Here is a 17,062-nt window from a genome sequence, read left to right as displayed (position 1 = left end):
CAGTGGAGAACCATTGCAAGTCTTGCATTGGCTCACCAAAAAATTGACAAACGGTTGAATCATTAGTTTTAATACACCATCTTCAAATTGTTCTACTTAAAGCCAGTTTACATATCAAATCACGCAAGACAACGGTATTAAAAGGAATTGACAACAAAAGGAAACAATGACTGTATATACAGAATATTTTAAAACCCAAAAAAGGGCTTAATCGCAAAAATAATATGCAACAACAATACGAAGCAGATCCTTCAAACTGCAGATGAAACACAGGAATGCCTGTTAAGAGACGACCCTCCGCTGAAGGAGAGCCTAGACCTCGCCCTCACATCACTACGCACCACACAGCAAGCAGACCCCCTACCCCTCCGCTACGGTCACATGGAGAGCAGGCACTCATCAACAGTTCTCCGTAACATGAGATGGTCGAGGAAGGGATGGGGGGGGAGGCAGAGAGGGGTTGTGTGTAGAGCATTGTTCTACGTTCTGACGGGCGCTCTCTTGTGGTACAGAACCAACCCTGTTAGAGAGCTCCAAACAAGGAGGGCTCCCCATTGCGGCCGACACGGGGTCACCTTCACAACCCCTATGCTCCATGGAAGGGGTCGCTTGGGGAGACGGTGCGAGGGGGGTAGGACTGAGCGGTGACCTGCTCGGGGGAGAGCTGGACAGCGTTCTCTGGTCTCATTCCATGGAGAGCTGGACGCTCTCCGTCTGGCCCGGCTGCTCGAACTTCCTGGCTGTGGTAAACCAAACAGACGGACGTTTGTGATACATTACTGTTGGTCTTGACAAAGCCTTAGAATAAAAACGGTCAATAACAATTTTCTATGTGGTTCAGAAAGATATACAGATAGATATACAATTCCAGAACTTGAGCTCTTCTAGAAATGGTATTTATATTTCTCTGAATTATTTTGCTCTAACATGTTTTGTCCTAAGTAACATATAATATATGTAAGCATATTCACATGCATGTACATACATTGATTGGTGTCTGAATGTGTGTGATGATATGTTAATGAATTAACTTTAGTGCTGCTTACAGATACTTGGACTGAAGCAAGGCTAAATCTTATTTCCCTTTTCCGCTGTCAGATAGCAGATCCTTCTGCAGGACGATGCACACATAAAGTCCAGGCATCGTTTGGGTATGAATGCACACACTTACACAGAGAGTACATCTCCAGCTGCTGCCGCAGACGGACCTTCTGCAGGCTGTCGTAGAAGTTGGGCTCTGGGGTGCTGGCGGGAGGCAGGGTGAAGATGCGCATGATCTTCCTCTTGTTTCTGCACGTTGCACAGGGATGGAGAGGGAAATGAGGAACATAAACATTACTGACCAACATCACAGGCGCGAATATCATCAGGCTGGATTTATACAGCTGCATTGCCTCATGGACTCTGCATAGCCAACCCCTCCCAGGCCTCCTACGCACTTAGTGTATGGTGTACCTCCTGGCACTAAAATAAATAAATAATAATAGTAATTAGCATTGTGAAGCATCTTATCATAGCTATCTTTGTTTTATACGGGGAACGGGTTAACCTAGTGACTGTTAGTGCTTGGCACTTGGTTCTATGAACATCCTTGCTGTACCGACAGCGATGTACTGCTGTTTCTCTTTCTTCTGAGAAATGTACTTATTGTAAAACGCTTTGGATGAAAGCATCTGCTAAATGCCCTGAATGTTAACGTTAAATGTTGAAGCATTGTTTAGATCGGAAAAGGGAAAGTGTTCTTACTTCCTGGCGTACATGAGCAGGCCGAAGCTGACCAGGACGACCAGCAGGTACACGTTGGTGGCCTCGTTCCAGGCCTCATGGACCGAGTAGTCCAGCGACTCCGGCTCGTCCCCCATCAGGCCGTGACCGCCCATCTCCGGTTATTAAACGGGAGTGTTATTGTGCATCTGCTTGAGCGTACTTGATCCGATCGCCTTTTTGCACAACAGTAGCAATACAAACACAGCGATGACGTTGACTTCCGTGTGACTTCCGTGTTTCGTGTGGTGCGGATGCTGCCCCCTGGCGGATTGACGTGACAGGGAGGAGAACATTGAGCATATAGGACTGTCGGTTAGGAGAATTATATTCACCCTGGAGAGACTGAGGACGTAGTGCGTCTTCCACCAGCATACTATTTAAATAAAAATGTGCAAATGTTTTTTAAAAAGCAGTTTGTCTTTCAGTTTCAGAAAGTATATCAACATAACAATGCGTACAAAAATGTCAGCTTGTTACATTTATAAAGGCATAAACCAGCCATTTACAGTGCAGGAAACGACAACAGAAACAAAGTAGATTCAGAGACAACAGTAATAGGTTGCAACAATGTTATTTATTAAATGTATTTCGCCCAGAGCACAGTACGTGGGGTCTATCCAGCAGACAGCAGTCTCCTGTGTGAGCCAGTATATGTTCAGGGAGCAGCTGTTTACAATAGGCGACATCCAGTGAACAGTTCATGTACAGGCCAGAGATCACAAGCAGGTCGGCCTGGCCGGGCGATGTTACAGAGAAGATGACATCCTAGCAATAAATACTAGTACTGTTGGTAAGGGATGTTCATCTTGTCGCCTTGTGTAATCCCATACATCAACTGATCATTACTGGTACCGTTTAAATGTCACTACTAGTCATTAGTACATACAACGTGCAAACTCCTTAGCACATTCCGGTATTAACATTCCAGTTGGGAAACAGGGGCTTAGAATGTCAGATAAACGCAAATATATTTACATCGATTAGTTTTTTTGGATTGTGTTGCAGCTAGTTTTTTTTTTTTTTTTTCAAAATGCTATTTTTTATTATTTTTCAAAATAGATTACTAATTTGTCACTACTGAATACATAAACTTTTTTTTTTATTATAATGGCTGTAATATTAGGGTCATAACTTCACACGGGACAGAAGCAAAAGCTGATGTCCAGCATACAGAAACAAGAGTCAGGAGGTCAAAGTGAAAGTTGCGTTCGAGAACCGGGAGTGTCCACAAGGGGTGACAGAGTGCGCTGGAGCGGACAGGTCGATGTCAGAGAAAAACGACCAGAACCAGAAGGAAAAGAAAAGGAAAATGAAAGACACATACGATACAACCTAATCCTTCAATCAGACCAGGGATAAGAAACAAACAAAAGCACCAGACTTCAGATCATAGAGCATCTTGCATGCCCTTAACTCGTCTGGGCCCACATGTTCTAGAAACAGCGCGACGCAAACACAAGCTCGATGGCTAGAATGCATAAGCTCACCGAGAACCCGATTCAGCCTGAGCTCTGCAAGAGCCGACCTGACGAGGCTAGTTCTAACACCGCGCCTCATGCAAAGCATGAGACTACAGCCATCTCCATGGCTGTAGGGTCGAGACCTAGGGGCTGTAGGGTCGAGACCTGCAACACACGCGCACACTAAAGAAACACAAAACAAACCGAGTCAATGCATATGAAAACACAGGAATAGTTCAGGACAATCACAATGAAGACCTGTCCAATAAGAGTTAAATTATTAAAACCTGATCAGGTGATCAAACTTTCCAAACAGCCATCAGTAACATGACGTTGGTCTCGTTTGGTACAAACGTGACACAACGCCAAATCCTGGTGGCTGCACAAGAACGCAACAGGAGGGGGATCTAAAAGCGCTTTAAAGCAGAGACGCACTCAAGTCAGAAAGATCCAGAAGCCAACTACTTAAACTTATTTACCATTTATTTACATGACACAGACGACCGCTGTGTTCTTATAACTACGCAAATAAAGTCTCAAGCTGTATGGTTAGTGACCCGCCGGACCTGGTGGGTGTGACGGAGGATGCAGACTACATGCAGGGGGTCAGTGCCCCCTCTAGGCTTCTGAGGGCAGGTCAGTCCCCCCTCTAAGCCTCTGAGGGTGGGTCAGTGCCCCCTCTAGGCTTCTGAGGGCGGGTCAGTCCCCCCTCTAAGCCTCTGAGGGTGGGTCAGTGCCCCCTCTAAACCTCTGAGGGTGGGTGAGTGCCCCCTCTAGGCCTATGAGGGTGGGTCAGTCCCCCCTCTAGGCCTCTGAGGGTGGGTGAGTGCCCCCTCTAGACCTCTGAGGGTGGGTCAGTGCCCCCTCTAGGCCTCTGAGGGTGGGTCAGTGCCCCCTCTAGGCCTATGAGGGGTGGAGCGGTGCGGTGACATGCAGGCAGCAGCAGGGCCAGAGAGAGACAGAGACCCCCAGCTCATCCCTTAACGTCAGTTGGGATTCAGCATGACGTCGTTTTAAGAGCCTTGTTGGGAAACTATGCATTAATCTTCACCTTTTTCTTCAGATACGTTTTGCTAATGACAAATATAAAGTTTGAATGGTGGTTAAGGTGATGGGGTCTGGATGTGAGCCATTGCACAGCAGAATGTGTATTTGCTCTAGAACAGGGATGGGGAACTGGCGGCCCCCATCCTCACTCAGTCAGGCCCGCACATAATTTTATTTTTATTTAATTAAAAATAATAATAATCGAGTTACAGAAAACTCAGTCAAGAAAGAAGTGAAGCAGAGGTTATGTTCATAGAATTCAAAGGCAAATCCATGTGTCTAGTTTGCATAGAAATGATATCAGTCATGAAAGATTTCCATTTAAGTGGACTACTACAACTGCACTGAATATCATGCTTGTTGGTTTTGAGTTCATTGAGTTGTTGCACTTAATGTTGGGCCACTGTTTTTCACTTTTGTGACATCATTGAATGATGATGTTTGTGAGCCCTTTGCACTGATGACAATACTAACCATTCAAGTGGCTGTTTGAGCATGGAAAACATGAAATGAATGTATGTCGGTTCAATTAACATACAATATATAGGTTATGGATCTGGAAAATTTTGTAGGTAGTGGCCATCCCCAAAATGCACCAGAATACAGGAAATCATATCTACCAAATTATAAATGTGGCCCTCTGATGGTGGTGGTGAAAAATTGTGGCCCTTTTTATCATGAAAGTTGCCCATCCCTGCTCTAGAATAGTCATTAATGTCTCTTGAGGTTTCATATAACGACCAAGGTTGTCGGTTCTAAAAGTCTCATAAATGAAAAGCTTTGTAAGGACAAAAAAGCAAAAAAAAGATTGTACATATTTTTAGAAATGCGTGACAGCAAGAGTTTGCGTTTACTCAGTTCACCTTTTTAAGATCTTTGATCGAGGGTTAGAGCAGGTCGGGGTCTCGTCTGTCTCTGGCTGGCAGAAGCAGCAGCTGAGGGCCTAAACATCTAGGACTCCCAGGAGGATCCCTCCATCAAGGGCAGACGACGTCGACGATGGCAGAAGCAGAAGCATGTCGAATTGTGGGCTCTAAAAGTCTCCAAGATGCCACTACGTTTGCTAAAGGCAGGCTAAAAGCAGGTCATATAAGTAAAAACAGCTGTCAAACATAGGAGAGCTCTCAAACTTTAGCGTTCCTCACTACAGTCCATGGCGCAGTTGGTAGCTACTACCTACTGTATTTTTCTCACCAGAACTCTTCCAATACTAGGCGGCTGACTAATGAGTACATAACTATGAGCGACGCTGGCAGGAGAAGGGCGGGCATGCACAAAGCACACATCTACTCAAATTAATCTGTATAATAAGGCCTTTGTTCTAACGAGGACTTGCGCTGGGGGGCGTGTTGTGCTGTTTATATGCTAACGCATGCGATGGGGGGCGGGGGTGGCGATGCTAGAGCAGTAGCAGCAGCAGCAGCAGCAGCGGCAGGGGGAGGGGACAGGCCTAGAGGGAGCACTGATTGGCTCACTGGGGTCACATCAGCACGTCGAGGTCGTCCCCCACGCGGTCCTCCTCCTCCGTGACCCTCAGGGACAGCACCTCCTCGTTCAGGAACAGCCCGCTCAGGTGCTCCTTGCGAGCCTGCCGCTGCTCTTTCAACTGCTGCTTGCGCTGGGCCTTCTGCTGGAGCTTGCGCTGCTTGGAGCGTTTCTGAAGGGGGGGGGGGGGGGAGAGAGGAGCTGTGAAGTCTCATCCTGGAACGCCACACGAGATCAAAGCACTTCTGGGACGTCGCTTACATAAGCAGGGATGTTTATGTTCTGGAATGAAGGGTTGGGGGTGAGGCACTCATGACACACCCCGCAGGCGCAAGCCAGAACAAACAGACACACACACGGGGCCCTCCTCACCTTGGAGTCTCGAATGCGCTCGGCGGCGCTGGAGAGGTTCCCGTCGCTGTGGGCTCGGCTGATGTTGGCCACGCTGCCGCCGCTGCAGGCGGACGCTGTTCCACCGCCTGCAGCGTTCAGAGGGAAACTGAGCTGAGGAAGCGCTCGGGACACAGCCCGGCTGATAGAGCCGTCAACAGGCGCCTGCTGGGGACCAGCCACTTGGACCACTCAACCAGTAAAACGTCACGCCCCTTTCCCATAGAGGTCATTATAGGACAAACACGGCTGTCACTCAAAACACTAATTATGAGTCTGCTCCGGTACGTACCAGGGTAGTACAATCCCCCTCACTAGCCTAGTCTACTCCCTGTGCCCCGGTACATCAAGGAGCAGATCCATAACAAGCGTTATGAGACAGCTTTGTTGGTCCTAAATCATCATCACGAGTATTTTGGTCAATATTGAAATCATGATTATTCAAACGATTATTTTGGAGTTGGAAAACATGATGTATTTATTCAGCATGTCTCTCCCAAAAAACACTTTGTAACTGAGAACTTTGAACTTTCGCCTTAAAAATATACACAAAATGGTCAAAAAGAAAATGATCAAATCTAAAATAATGTACAGATCTGTATCCAGCTGTTCGAAATCAAGATCGAATTCGAGGAATCGCCCAGCCCTATCAGAACGTGTTACAGTCACAGCTGCCTCTGTGCCTGACAACACGTCCCCCTGCTTCTGCACAGGTCACACCCACCATAGACCCTCCCCCCACCACAGGGCCCAGTGCTAGGTCACACCCACCATAGACCCTCCCCCCACCGCAGGGCCCAGTGCTAGGTCACACCCACCGAAGCCCCCCCCCCTTACCGGCCACGCAGTTGGAGTTGGTGGAGCCGGCGGAGGAGGAGGCGGAGCTGACCATGCTGGCGTTGCTGCTGCTGGCTCCGCTGACCCCGCTGGTGCTGGCGCTGCTGTGGCCGCTGCGCTTCCAGCCGTCCCGCGCGCTGCCGGCCGCGCGCTGCCGGGGGCCGTGCTCCCGGATGTAGCTGCGCACCTGCAGGGGGAGGGGGGGGGGGCATGGGGGAGACTGGTTCATGGTCCACAGGGAGGGGTACTGCCGGATGGGAGGTGTGTGTGTGGGGGGTGGTTATGGTGTGCAGTTGAGGTTTTGTCCGTGGATCATCGTTTTGTAGTGCGATGGAAGTGTTGATACCGCTTCCATTGGAGACTCTGAGACATGGTTAAGGGCATTTTTTCACAAAAATGTATGGGGCCTGACATGAACCATAGCAGCCAGGATCCCAAATTCACGCTCTGAATTTTGTACTCAGAATGTACCATCCAAAAGGGCAAATCTGTCTGCCAATACATCTGCTGTTGGCAGCGGTATTGGACCCTGCAGCCTTAATGCAGGTTACATCATTTTACAAAAAGGTGTGTATTTGTGTTATTAAGAGGGCTGTAACAATACACAGTACAGGCACTTCTGGGTGGTTACAGAGGTGGACCGACTGTAAAGGCTTGTTTTGCGATGTATATGAAGTATACTACTCTGACTCCATAATCCGACTCCGTAACTACGGAGACCCCTCGAGCATTCGCAGTTCTCCGTCGGGATGTCTGATACGCGATGCAATTCGCGGCCCGATCAATCTTATATGTTGACAAACCATGTAAGCAGTGTTGTAAATAAACTTCCAAAGCTTTTCAAATCTTATTTTGTGTTCTATTGGTCCTTAATGTGCAAAGTAAACAATGTACAAGGTAAATAAGGTGCAAAGTCAAACCGGAGAAGTGGCCCTTGCCGTCTCCGTTGCGTCGACGCATGGACCTATTATCGACAGATAGTTAAAAAATATTGGATGCGCACGTAAGCTACGGAGAGGGTCTCCGACAGGCTCTCCGTGTCTACGTACAGCACTTTAACATGCACACGCATTTGAAAAGGCATCATCCAGGTGTAAAAACGAGCTGTGCAAGCCCAGCTCACGACACTATTTCAACAACCCGTCTGGGAATTCAGAAATGCAAATGCCATAACCAAGTTTATTGGTGTTTTCATTGCTGCTGACACACTGCCATTCACCATTGTTGACAAACCAGCAGTTTTTAAAAATGTTCCCCTTAACTATGAACCATACTGTCCTGTACCGTACCGTGACTTCAAAACCGAGGTACGTACCGAACCTGACCTTTGCGTACCGTTACACCCCAAGTTCTTACTCAAGGTGCCCCGTTCAGATAGGAGTACCGACCTGCTTGAGCTTCTCGTCCGTGAGGCAGTTGAGCTCGATGATGAACTCGCTGTCCGTGGGGGAGATCTGGGCACAGGGGTCGATGATCTTGATGATGTCCAGCTGCTCCCGCAGGCCCATCTCCGTGCTCACCTTCCTGCTCAGGAACTCGATGTACTCCACCTGTGGTCACACACACGCACGCAATTTACTGGTGAGGCTCCACTAGCACTGACTTTACTGTCAACTGTTGTAGCATCGGCTTGGCTCAGGAGGGACGGCGGGTTGAATGGTAACCCGAAGATTGCTAGTTCGATCACCGGCCCCCTGAGGTGTCCCTGAGCAAGACCCCTCACTTTCACTGCCCCTGACAAGCTGGACCTCTTTTTGCATGGTTGACCCCGCCATCGGTGTGTGAATGCGTATATGTATGCGTGTATGTATGTATGTATCGCTTGGATGAAAGCATCTGCTAAAATAATTTAAATGGGTAAAAAGTGTTTTCATACTTTAAAAAAATCTGTGCAAAATAATGTTCAGCCCAAACAGGTGCTTAGCGTGTTGCATGAAGCACATAAGCTAGGTTATCTTTCAGTGAAAGCAGAGCGATGGCGAGGAATCTCTGCATGCGATACGCAGGTGACTCCCTGGGGAGACACCCATGGCCCCTCCTCGCCGCCATGAGGCCCTCGTGGGAGGCGTTTGGGGGCGTACCTGCTCGTCGTTGGTCATGGCGCTCCAGGGAAGCTCGTCCAGGTTGCGGTGGGGGTGTGGGTGGGGCTTCGTCTTCCTCTTGGAGAACAGGCAGGGGGAACTGGGCACGCTCGGGATGATGTCAGAGAGCACATCGCTGCCACTGGCGATGTCACTTCCTGGTAACTGAGAGGACACAGGCGTTGAGATGCACGTTTCAGAAGGAACGCTCGTGAGTACGGTCTACAGAACCGCAGAACAATTGAGTTTCAATGACATTGATGAGAACTAAAAAGTTCCTGTTCATTTCACCAATATATCATACTGTTTCTGAGAGATCAATCATAACATACAAGCTTAAATGGTTTACGATCATCTGCCTTGCTAACACTCCAGTGGATAAAGCACCAGAGAACGGATATTTTTCAACAAAAAGGCCTGTAATATCGCATGCCTGCCATTTAAAACACTTCTTCAGCAAAGAATCCATGATTAAATGAATAAGGTAACGACCAGCCACATACCTGCCACTCGAACTCGCTGTCGGACCAGTCCCAGTAGGTGCTGATGGAGGAGGAGACGTCGCTGCAGACGCTGCCCTCGGGGAACAGGTCCAGGGACGTCAGCTCCTGGTCGTCCAGGAGGGAGTAGCAGTCGTCCTGGTCCCCCACGGAGACCGAGGAGAACAGCTCCTCGCTGCACTCCGAGCTGGCCACGCTTGTTCCACAGGATGTCAGGTTCCACCTGTCGGAGAACGAGAGAGTAGCGTTGCTCACACCCCTCCAGTAAAATTATTTCCTTTGAAAACGATCCATTAAGATTTGAATAATTATACAACTTAGTCAGAGCTGCCTTAATTACCTTAGGCTGGGAGCCAGGGAAATCTACCAGCTCATTTTTTATTTGCTCTGGCCCCACTTCCGCTCAGACAGACTCCCAGTAGAGATAAACTAAACTCCACATCCGAGACCCCTGACCACAACATGCAGATGTACTCCGTCTGCCTACCTATTGGTGTGGAAACGACGCAGTGGGTCCGTCCTGTGACAAGACGACAGCTGACACCCAAAGTCGCTGACATCCAGGGTGCCCACGTCGCTGAGGTTGGCCCTCTGAGAAAGGAGCGGGAAGGGCTCCTCAGGGGCCAGGAACTTCTCATACAGAGCGTCGGACATCGCTGCTGAGGAAGAGAAGCAAAGAGCTTGATGTTTTACTCCCCAGTTCAATGTTATGAAATTACGTTTAAAGGGGACATATCATACCACCAGGTGTGAGTGTGATTAGCCATTACAAGCAGGTTTGAAAATGTGCAGCATTTTGACATCACAGGTGGGCGTGTCCATCTAGATGTGTGCTGGATAGATCAGTCTACCAGCCTACCCAGTAGACTAGCAAACACTGCTCATCTATCCATCAAACATCTAGGTGGACACGCCCACCTGTGATGTCACAATGCTGCACATTTTGAAAACGGCTTGTAATGGCTATGTCGCCTTTAATATATGTAGCTAAAGCCAACAGAAGGATTACCTCATATCTTTGACAACAGTGGCCAGAATAAAAAGGCAATGCAAAGCTTTGAAATGCTGAACACAATAATTGCTTTACCATTTTGCAAATCAAGATGATGGCTAGAAATAATGACAACCCATTTGGTGCCTCTTTTATGAATCACAGAAAGAGGCTAAATGTTTTGACATATCAAGTTGTCTGTGATGTCATTGCTTAAGTGACACAACACACCACAAACAGGGCAGTTCATTGTATAATTTAGAAAGCCACGGTAAGAACCACAGATTGTGTAGTCTTGGAGACACTTGTTTGTTTACAGCCAACGTCAGCTACACAACCCAATACAAATATATAACCCGTCAACCAAGTTGGTATAGATAGACCAAACCATATCTACTGTGATTGTATAACTGTGCGCTTGATCATGGCTCTAATTGGCCTCTGCGGAGTCCAGACACCAATAGATTGAAAGCCCACAAGTTGAAGTTGTTATTGTTGACCGAATAAGGTGAGAAGTCCTCCACGTCCTGTTAACGTCACAGATTTCGGTAAAACAAAACTAGTGGCTCCATGATCGTTGATCACACATGTTAGCTCAACAGATATTTCTTTATTAAAGTCAGTGTCGATCGAAAACGTTACTGAGTCATTAAAGCTCTCTGGTGGCGCTACCAGCAGCTAGCTGCTAGCGAATAGCATGTAGCGGCTAGCTGGCGTGCCTCGCTAGCCAGACTTGTTGTTGTTGACAGAGCAGTGCTAGGGGGTCATGATTCTCCAGCCTCTGGAGATCTCCATGAGGGAGGCAGGGGACCCCTTCACCAAAAACAACCCATAATGACATCATGTTGTCAGGCGCTGCCCGAGTGGGGGAGCGATAAAACACAACTTGATGTGGTTAGCTGACTGCAAGCATGCCAGGTGCAGCTAACGGGAGCTAACACATACACACACTGTACTTCCGGTACATTCAGCCCGTCACCGGAGGTTTAAGGTTTAAGTAACTACCAGGACGTCCGTGTAATGTGTTCAAGCACTCACCGTTCACGTTTATTGGGTCTTTCCCGGGACCTCCATTTGCAAAATGTCCTTTCTTTTCACTGACACTCTCACTTATGCAACGACGTCACTGCCGAGCGAGACGACGGTGCGCGCGAGCCGAGCACGTGACCTCAACCCGGAAGTAGTGACATAAACAGAAGCGCGAGCCGAGCACGTGATCTCCACCAGGAAGTGGAGACATAAACAGAGAGCGACCTGCTCTTTAATTCAGAGTTCTCTGTGTTGGTTTTATTCCGTTTGCGTTTCATAGCGCTGCACGGTTGACCATGTCGTCGCACCAGACCAAGGAGTCCAGCTTCCTGGGAGGGAGGATCCCCCCTGAGGTCGAATCCATGTCCAGATATCTGAAGGATGCATCGTTAACGTTAGACCAAGACACGTTTAGGAAAATACTGAAAGGTATACGCTTTGGAGTGTAATATACAGTGGAGTACATGGAGTACAGTGTCCATGTATGTGCTGTAAATATGTAATCTATCGTTGCGGAAAATATCAAAAGTAGCGGAAACGCTGGAAAAACAGCTTTAACTTGTCAAAGTGTCAAGTGTGCAGAACTGCTACTTCCATACTTGATATCTTATGTGTTCTTCTGGGTGACGATAAACCAGGGTTTTATCCAAAGTGGCTAGACTGGGACCTCTTGTTGGATAGTTGTTATTGATGAGAGAATCAATGTTGAATAATGGACCCATTAGCAACACCCGTCCCAAGCTGATTGAATGTTAAACCACATGCCACTTTGAACAAGACATTCACATGAATACAGCCAGCATGCCTCACTTAAACCTTCTGTGATCATGTATCCATGGAACAATAGAACAGCTTCAAGGAGCTGCTCAATTTCAATCCCCATGAAGCAGCCTTGTTCTTGTGTCCAGCTCTGGTGAGCAGCATAGAAGGCCGAGACTGCCGGGAGGTGATGAGGTCCATAGCGGAGAGCAGCGTGATCCCCGAGGAGAAGCTCAGTCACATCGTGGCGGGGATGTACCGCGTGCTGACGGAGGCCATCCGCATCCCCACCTCCTCCCTCAAACAGGAGGTGAGCCGCGTCTAACGGGACATGTTCATCACCATAACAGTGATGATCAAATATGTGACTGTACATCACATATGTGTTTATGTGTAAGGACTTATGTGTTAACGGCAGCAGAGTTTCTTTGCCTAATGCGATAGAAGAATCTGGTTGACTTGACGTGATCTTGTGATTTCTTTCCATTCAGGCTTTCAAAGAAGATCTTCGAGAATTGAGGCGAGTCTGATTCACGACACGATCCCCAAACCGCGCTCCTCCTGGCCTCCTCATCACACACACACACACACACACGCACACACCATGAAACATTGTTTCATCAAGTTTGAATATATCTTCCTTGTTCTGTTAAAAGGATACCTGAAGACTTTATCACAGATTTTGCCAGTGTGGTGTTTGGAAGCCGGTATGTAATGTATTATCTCAGTCATTCAAAAGTAACATTGGTTATAGAAGTGGATGATAAAAATAGGACTAGAAGCTCTATACTGTAGTGTGCATAAATAATTAATTACAATGGATGTCTTGCTGTAGATTGATAACTTGATGATCTAAAAGGTCATGTATGGCAACATGGTGATTGAGACAAAAATACTATTTATAGTTTCAATTCTGCTTTTATTTGCAGTCGTGCAGCTTTGGAGGCTGTGACGTCCGAACGTGACCCTCACCTGCCCACTCTGGATGAGCTGCGCTGGCGTGTGGATGTCACTGTCTCTACCAGGTGACCCTCACAGGGAATAACTGAAGGTCAAGGACCCTCAGTATCTGAAGTATCGCTGCACTAAGTAACTCGTATCGGTGTAGTTCGTGAAGTGTGGTTCATTTGTTAACGTAAGTCTACACAGGTGACCTATGACCAGGCCAGGTATATCACTGTTTAATTACCTTAAATTATCTAATCCAACAAGTTATCTTTCCATACCCAAAAATGCATAATTGTGTGTGTGTGTGTGTGTGTGTGTGTGTGTGTGTGTGTGTGTGTGTGTGTGTGTGTGTGTGTGTGTGTGTGTGTGTGTGTGTGTGTGTGTGTGTGTGTGTGCGCGCGCGCACGCATCTCTGTCTAAATGTATTTTGGAAAATTGCTTAATGTTTCGGAAAGGGAGTCCGATAGGATATAATGTTCAACTACACTAGAGTGTGTGGATTGCTTTCTAATGTTCAGCAAGACATCTCCTTAATGGCTTTTGGGCACACGCTGCAGCTAAGTAATGTTTGCATCATCTCAGCTGGGTTGAGCAGGGATACCAATCAGCAAACTGGATCTCTGATACTAGGACCTCTGTGTAAACCCACCAACCAAAAGTCAGAAGGAACTGTTGATCCTAAACTCTGTCCATGAATTATCGCCCTTATTAAAAATGATACCATGGATTTTGTGGGGATTGTTAACCTTCTGGAGGTGAAATGTGAATGCCTGTGCTTCAACTGAGCATACAAAAAACCCTGCTGGTGTGTTGTTCCAGTTCCTTAGCCAGAGCTCTTCAGCCATCGGTTCTGATGCAGATAAAGTTATCTGATGGGAGTCTGCAGCAATTTGAGGTGTGTTTTCTCTAAATTACAACCTCTTAAATTCTTCTGTCTTCTCATGTGTACACTTTTCCCACGTTGTAGACAGCTGTACAAAGTTGGTTAGCGAGCCAGTGGGCTCTTGGCTGTCGCCTTGTTTTCTGCCACAATCAGATCGTATCGGGTCACATTGGGGGAAAGCAGATCATACCTCATAAATCATAGATAACTTCAAAAATGCATTTTGGAAGTTAGTTTGCATATAAAACATCATCTATGTTCTAGAGATGTATTCAGTACAATGGGGTTTTTATTGACGTCATGGCCACACGAACAAAGCGCCCCTTGTATTGATCTATAGACTATTGTCTATTTTATCTCACTAGCTAAAGAGAAGTCCAAAACTTAAGGGACACACTGATCCAAAAGGAGGCGTGATACTCTAAACCGAGCGTTTAATATACTGACTCATCGTCCCATTAGGAAATAGCATGAAGATGACATAGTGATGAATAATAATTAGGACATAGGACAAAAAATCTAATGACAGTGGCATTATCTTCTGGACTACACTTGTGCCACCTCTTCTGTTGAGTACAAATCACTGCTTTTATGGTTATCCTGTTCAGGTTCCTGTCTCCAAGTTCCAGGAGCTTCGCTACAACGTTGCTCTGATACTGAAGGAGATGAATGACTTGGAAAAGAAAAGCGTCCTCAAGATCCAGGACTGACCACGGCACACTTCAGTCCCACAACAATCTTTATTATCTTGTTTGAGGCTGAACACTTCCTTCAAACTATTATAGAATTGTCGCATTGCATTGAAGTCATTCTGTGGAATTAAACTGTCGTTAAACAGTTCAATTCTCCCTTGTTATGCATTTTAAATAAATTATAAATATATGGGTGTTTATCAGTTACGTCATAGGATGATGAGCTCTGGTGAGCATACTGTGTTATAGTTGGCTCATCTGAATTTTCTAGGACAAAGAAAACACACTTTTACAATTGTGTCATATCCGTATAGGTGTTGTTATGATGCAAACAAAAAAAGGTTTGATATATAAAAAAAAAGAAAATACAAAAATAAACTAATTACAAAAGAATGCCCCATGTTTGTACCTTAGCCCCATGTTGAAGATACATTTAGTTTTGTTTATTGTCCATCAGTGTGGATGTCGCAGGTCAGAACTAAACATTTTGGTTAACATTATTTGTGGCATCTGCCACACCCTCTATTATGCATTTAAGCTAGTGCCTATGAAAATGTCCTTTAACCTCTTCATAATGCTATTGTATTGATGGTCTAATCCATATAAGCATGGGTCACGTCAGCCATGCAGGCACTTGTGGAATGCTTTGTCAGTCCAAAGGCTAGCCGTGAATCCTGCAGGCTTTACAGTGCTGGCTGGTTTGACGTCATGCTGCATAGAGGTTCTTCCCCCACTGTGAATCGTATTTACCCCTTTTTTAAACACACTGGACTCTTATTTTGTTACGCAATCTCCAACCAGTTATCATGGCACAGTGTTTTTTGAAGGTCTACCTTAGCAGAGAGGATCGCTTGCTGTAATTTTTATTCAGAACAGACATCTCAGAAAGAAGTAACCCCAACCCAGAATGAATTCAACCAAGTGGACTGACTTTCTGATCTGATTACTAGTGCTACTGTGCACCATTTTTACTTGTTTCTTTAAGCCCTTTTAAATCTTCACAGGTAATTTGAGGTAAAAAACAGAGGTCTCATAAACATGGGTCAGTGTGTCTTGTTGTAATAACAGGAAAATAAAAGTGGGCACCCTTTTGCTCTTCAATGGGAAGACTGTGTGAGGAATAAGTAAAAATAAATGAATCAGAGGTTATGTAATGCTCTCTGAGGTGACATAGAAGACTGTTATTCCCAACTCAGTTTATACAATCTGATTACGGAAATGCATGGCTAGAGACCATTGTCTGCCTATTTATACATATTTTTCTATCTTTGAGGAATTGCATATAGGGTTAGGGTACTGGTGTTTGTGTGTGTGTGTGTGTGTGTGTGTGTGTGTGTGTGTGTGTGTGTGTGTGCATTAGAGCCCACCAATATTCGATTTGAGGGGCAGATACCGATTTAAGGGTAAAATAATGTCCGCTATCAATATATCGACCACTATGCCATAGATATATTGAGGTATTCTGGGGGCGAAGCGTGGGATTGGCTGCATAGCCTCCAGCAATGCACCGGGCTGCAGCAACATCGCATTAGTACCATGAGCTAAAGGAACCCAATAACTATAAGGGGGAGCACAGAACAGTACTGTTAGTGTTGACGTGGATGTGCTCAGTCAAATCATTTAGAGCAGGGATGGGCAACTTTCATGATAAAGAGGGCCACAATTTTTCATCATCACCATCAGAGGGTCATGTGACTGTGCACTTCAACGTAAACTGAGAGAAGCTACAACATTTTGAATTTGGTAGATATGATTTCCTGTATTCTGGTGCATTTTGGGGATGGCCACTACCTACAAAATCTTCCAGATTCAAAACCTATGTACGGTATGTTAATTGAACCAACATACATTCATTTCATGTTTTCCATGCTCAAACAGCCACTTGAATGGTTAGTATTTTCATCAGTGCAAAGGGCTCACAAACATCCTCATTCAATGATGTCACAAAACTGAAAAACAGTGGCCCAACATTAAGTGCAACAACTCAATGAACTCAAACCCAACAAGCATGATATTCAGTGCAGTTGTAGTAGTCCACTTAAGTGGAAATCTTTCATGACTGATATTGTTTCTAAGCAAACTAGACATATGAGTTTGCCTTTGAATTCTATGAACATAACCTCTGCTTCTCTTCTTTCTTGACCGAGTTTTCTGTAACTCAATATATATATATATATATATATATATATATAT

General features: G+C 46.0%; 3 protein-coding genes across 4 annotated transcripts; 1 reads left to right on the top strand and 2 right to left on the bottom strand.

The window, feature by feature from the left end:
• Positions 1–60: 60 nt before the first annotated feature.
• On the bottom strand, positions 61–1,977 carry smim19 (small integral membrane protein 19). Its single transcript, XM_079745393.1, has 3 exons — positions 1,747–1,977; positions 1,172–1,290; positions 61–740 (listed from the first exon to the last, which is right to left on the bottom strand). Exons 1-3 carry the CDS (start codon positions 1,878–1,880, stop codon positions 685–687), a joined length of 309 nt encoding a protein of 102 aa, XP_079601519.1. The 5' UTR covers positions 1,881–1,977; the 3' UTR covers positions 61–684.
• A 799-nt stretch (positions 1,978–2,776) lies between these two features.
• fam199x (family with sequence similarity 199, X-linked) lies at positions 2,777–11,704 on the bottom strand. Of its 2 annotated transcripts, none has more exons than XM_079745447.1 (8): positions 11,597–11,704; positions 10,055–10,223; positions 9,571–9,790; positions 9,068–9,232; positions 8,375–8,536; positions 6,987–7,173; positions 6,132–6,238; positions 2,777–5,931 (listed from the first exon to the last, which is right to left on the bottom strand). In XM_079745447.1, the coding sequence occupies exons 2-8, from the start codon at positions 10,219–10,221 to the stop codon at positions 5,755–5,757; spliced, it is 1,185 nt and encodes a 394-aa protein (XP_079601573.1). In that variant the 5' UTR covers positions 10,222–10,223; positions 11,597–11,704; the 3' UTR covers positions 2,777–5,754. The 2 variants fall into 2 exon arrangements, with proteins under 2 accessions (XP_079601573.1, XP_079601572.1); XM_079745446.1 differs by having other exon boundaries at positions 10,055–10,226; positions 11,597–11,702.
• Positions 11,705–11,796: 92 nt separating this feature from the next.
• commd5 (COMM domain containing 5) lies at positions 11,797–15,166 on the top strand. The gene is made up of 7 exons (XM_079744214.1): positions 11,797–12,016; positions 12,496–12,656; positions 12,838–12,866; positions 13,003–13,053; positions 13,276–13,371; positions 14,114–14,189; positions 14,786–15,166. The coding sequence occupies exons 1-7, from the start codon at positions 11,884–11,886 to the stop codon at positions 14,885–14,887; spliced, it is 648 nt and encodes a 215-aa protein (XP_079600340.1). The 5' UTR covers positions 11,797–11,883; the 3' UTR covers positions 14,888–15,166.
• The last annotated feature ends 1,896 nt before the right edge of the window (positions 15,167–17,062 follow it).

This window comes from Pollachius pollachius, assembly GCF_949987615.1.
Source record: "Pollachius pollachius genome assembly, chromosome: 10".
Classification (NCBI taxonomy): Eukaryota; Metazoa; Chordata; class Actinopteri; order Gadiformes; family Gadidae; genus Pollachius; species Pollachius pollachius.
The sequence above is the reverse complement of the archived record's forward strand: the minus strand, read 5'-3'. Positions and strand labels throughout refer to the sequence as shown.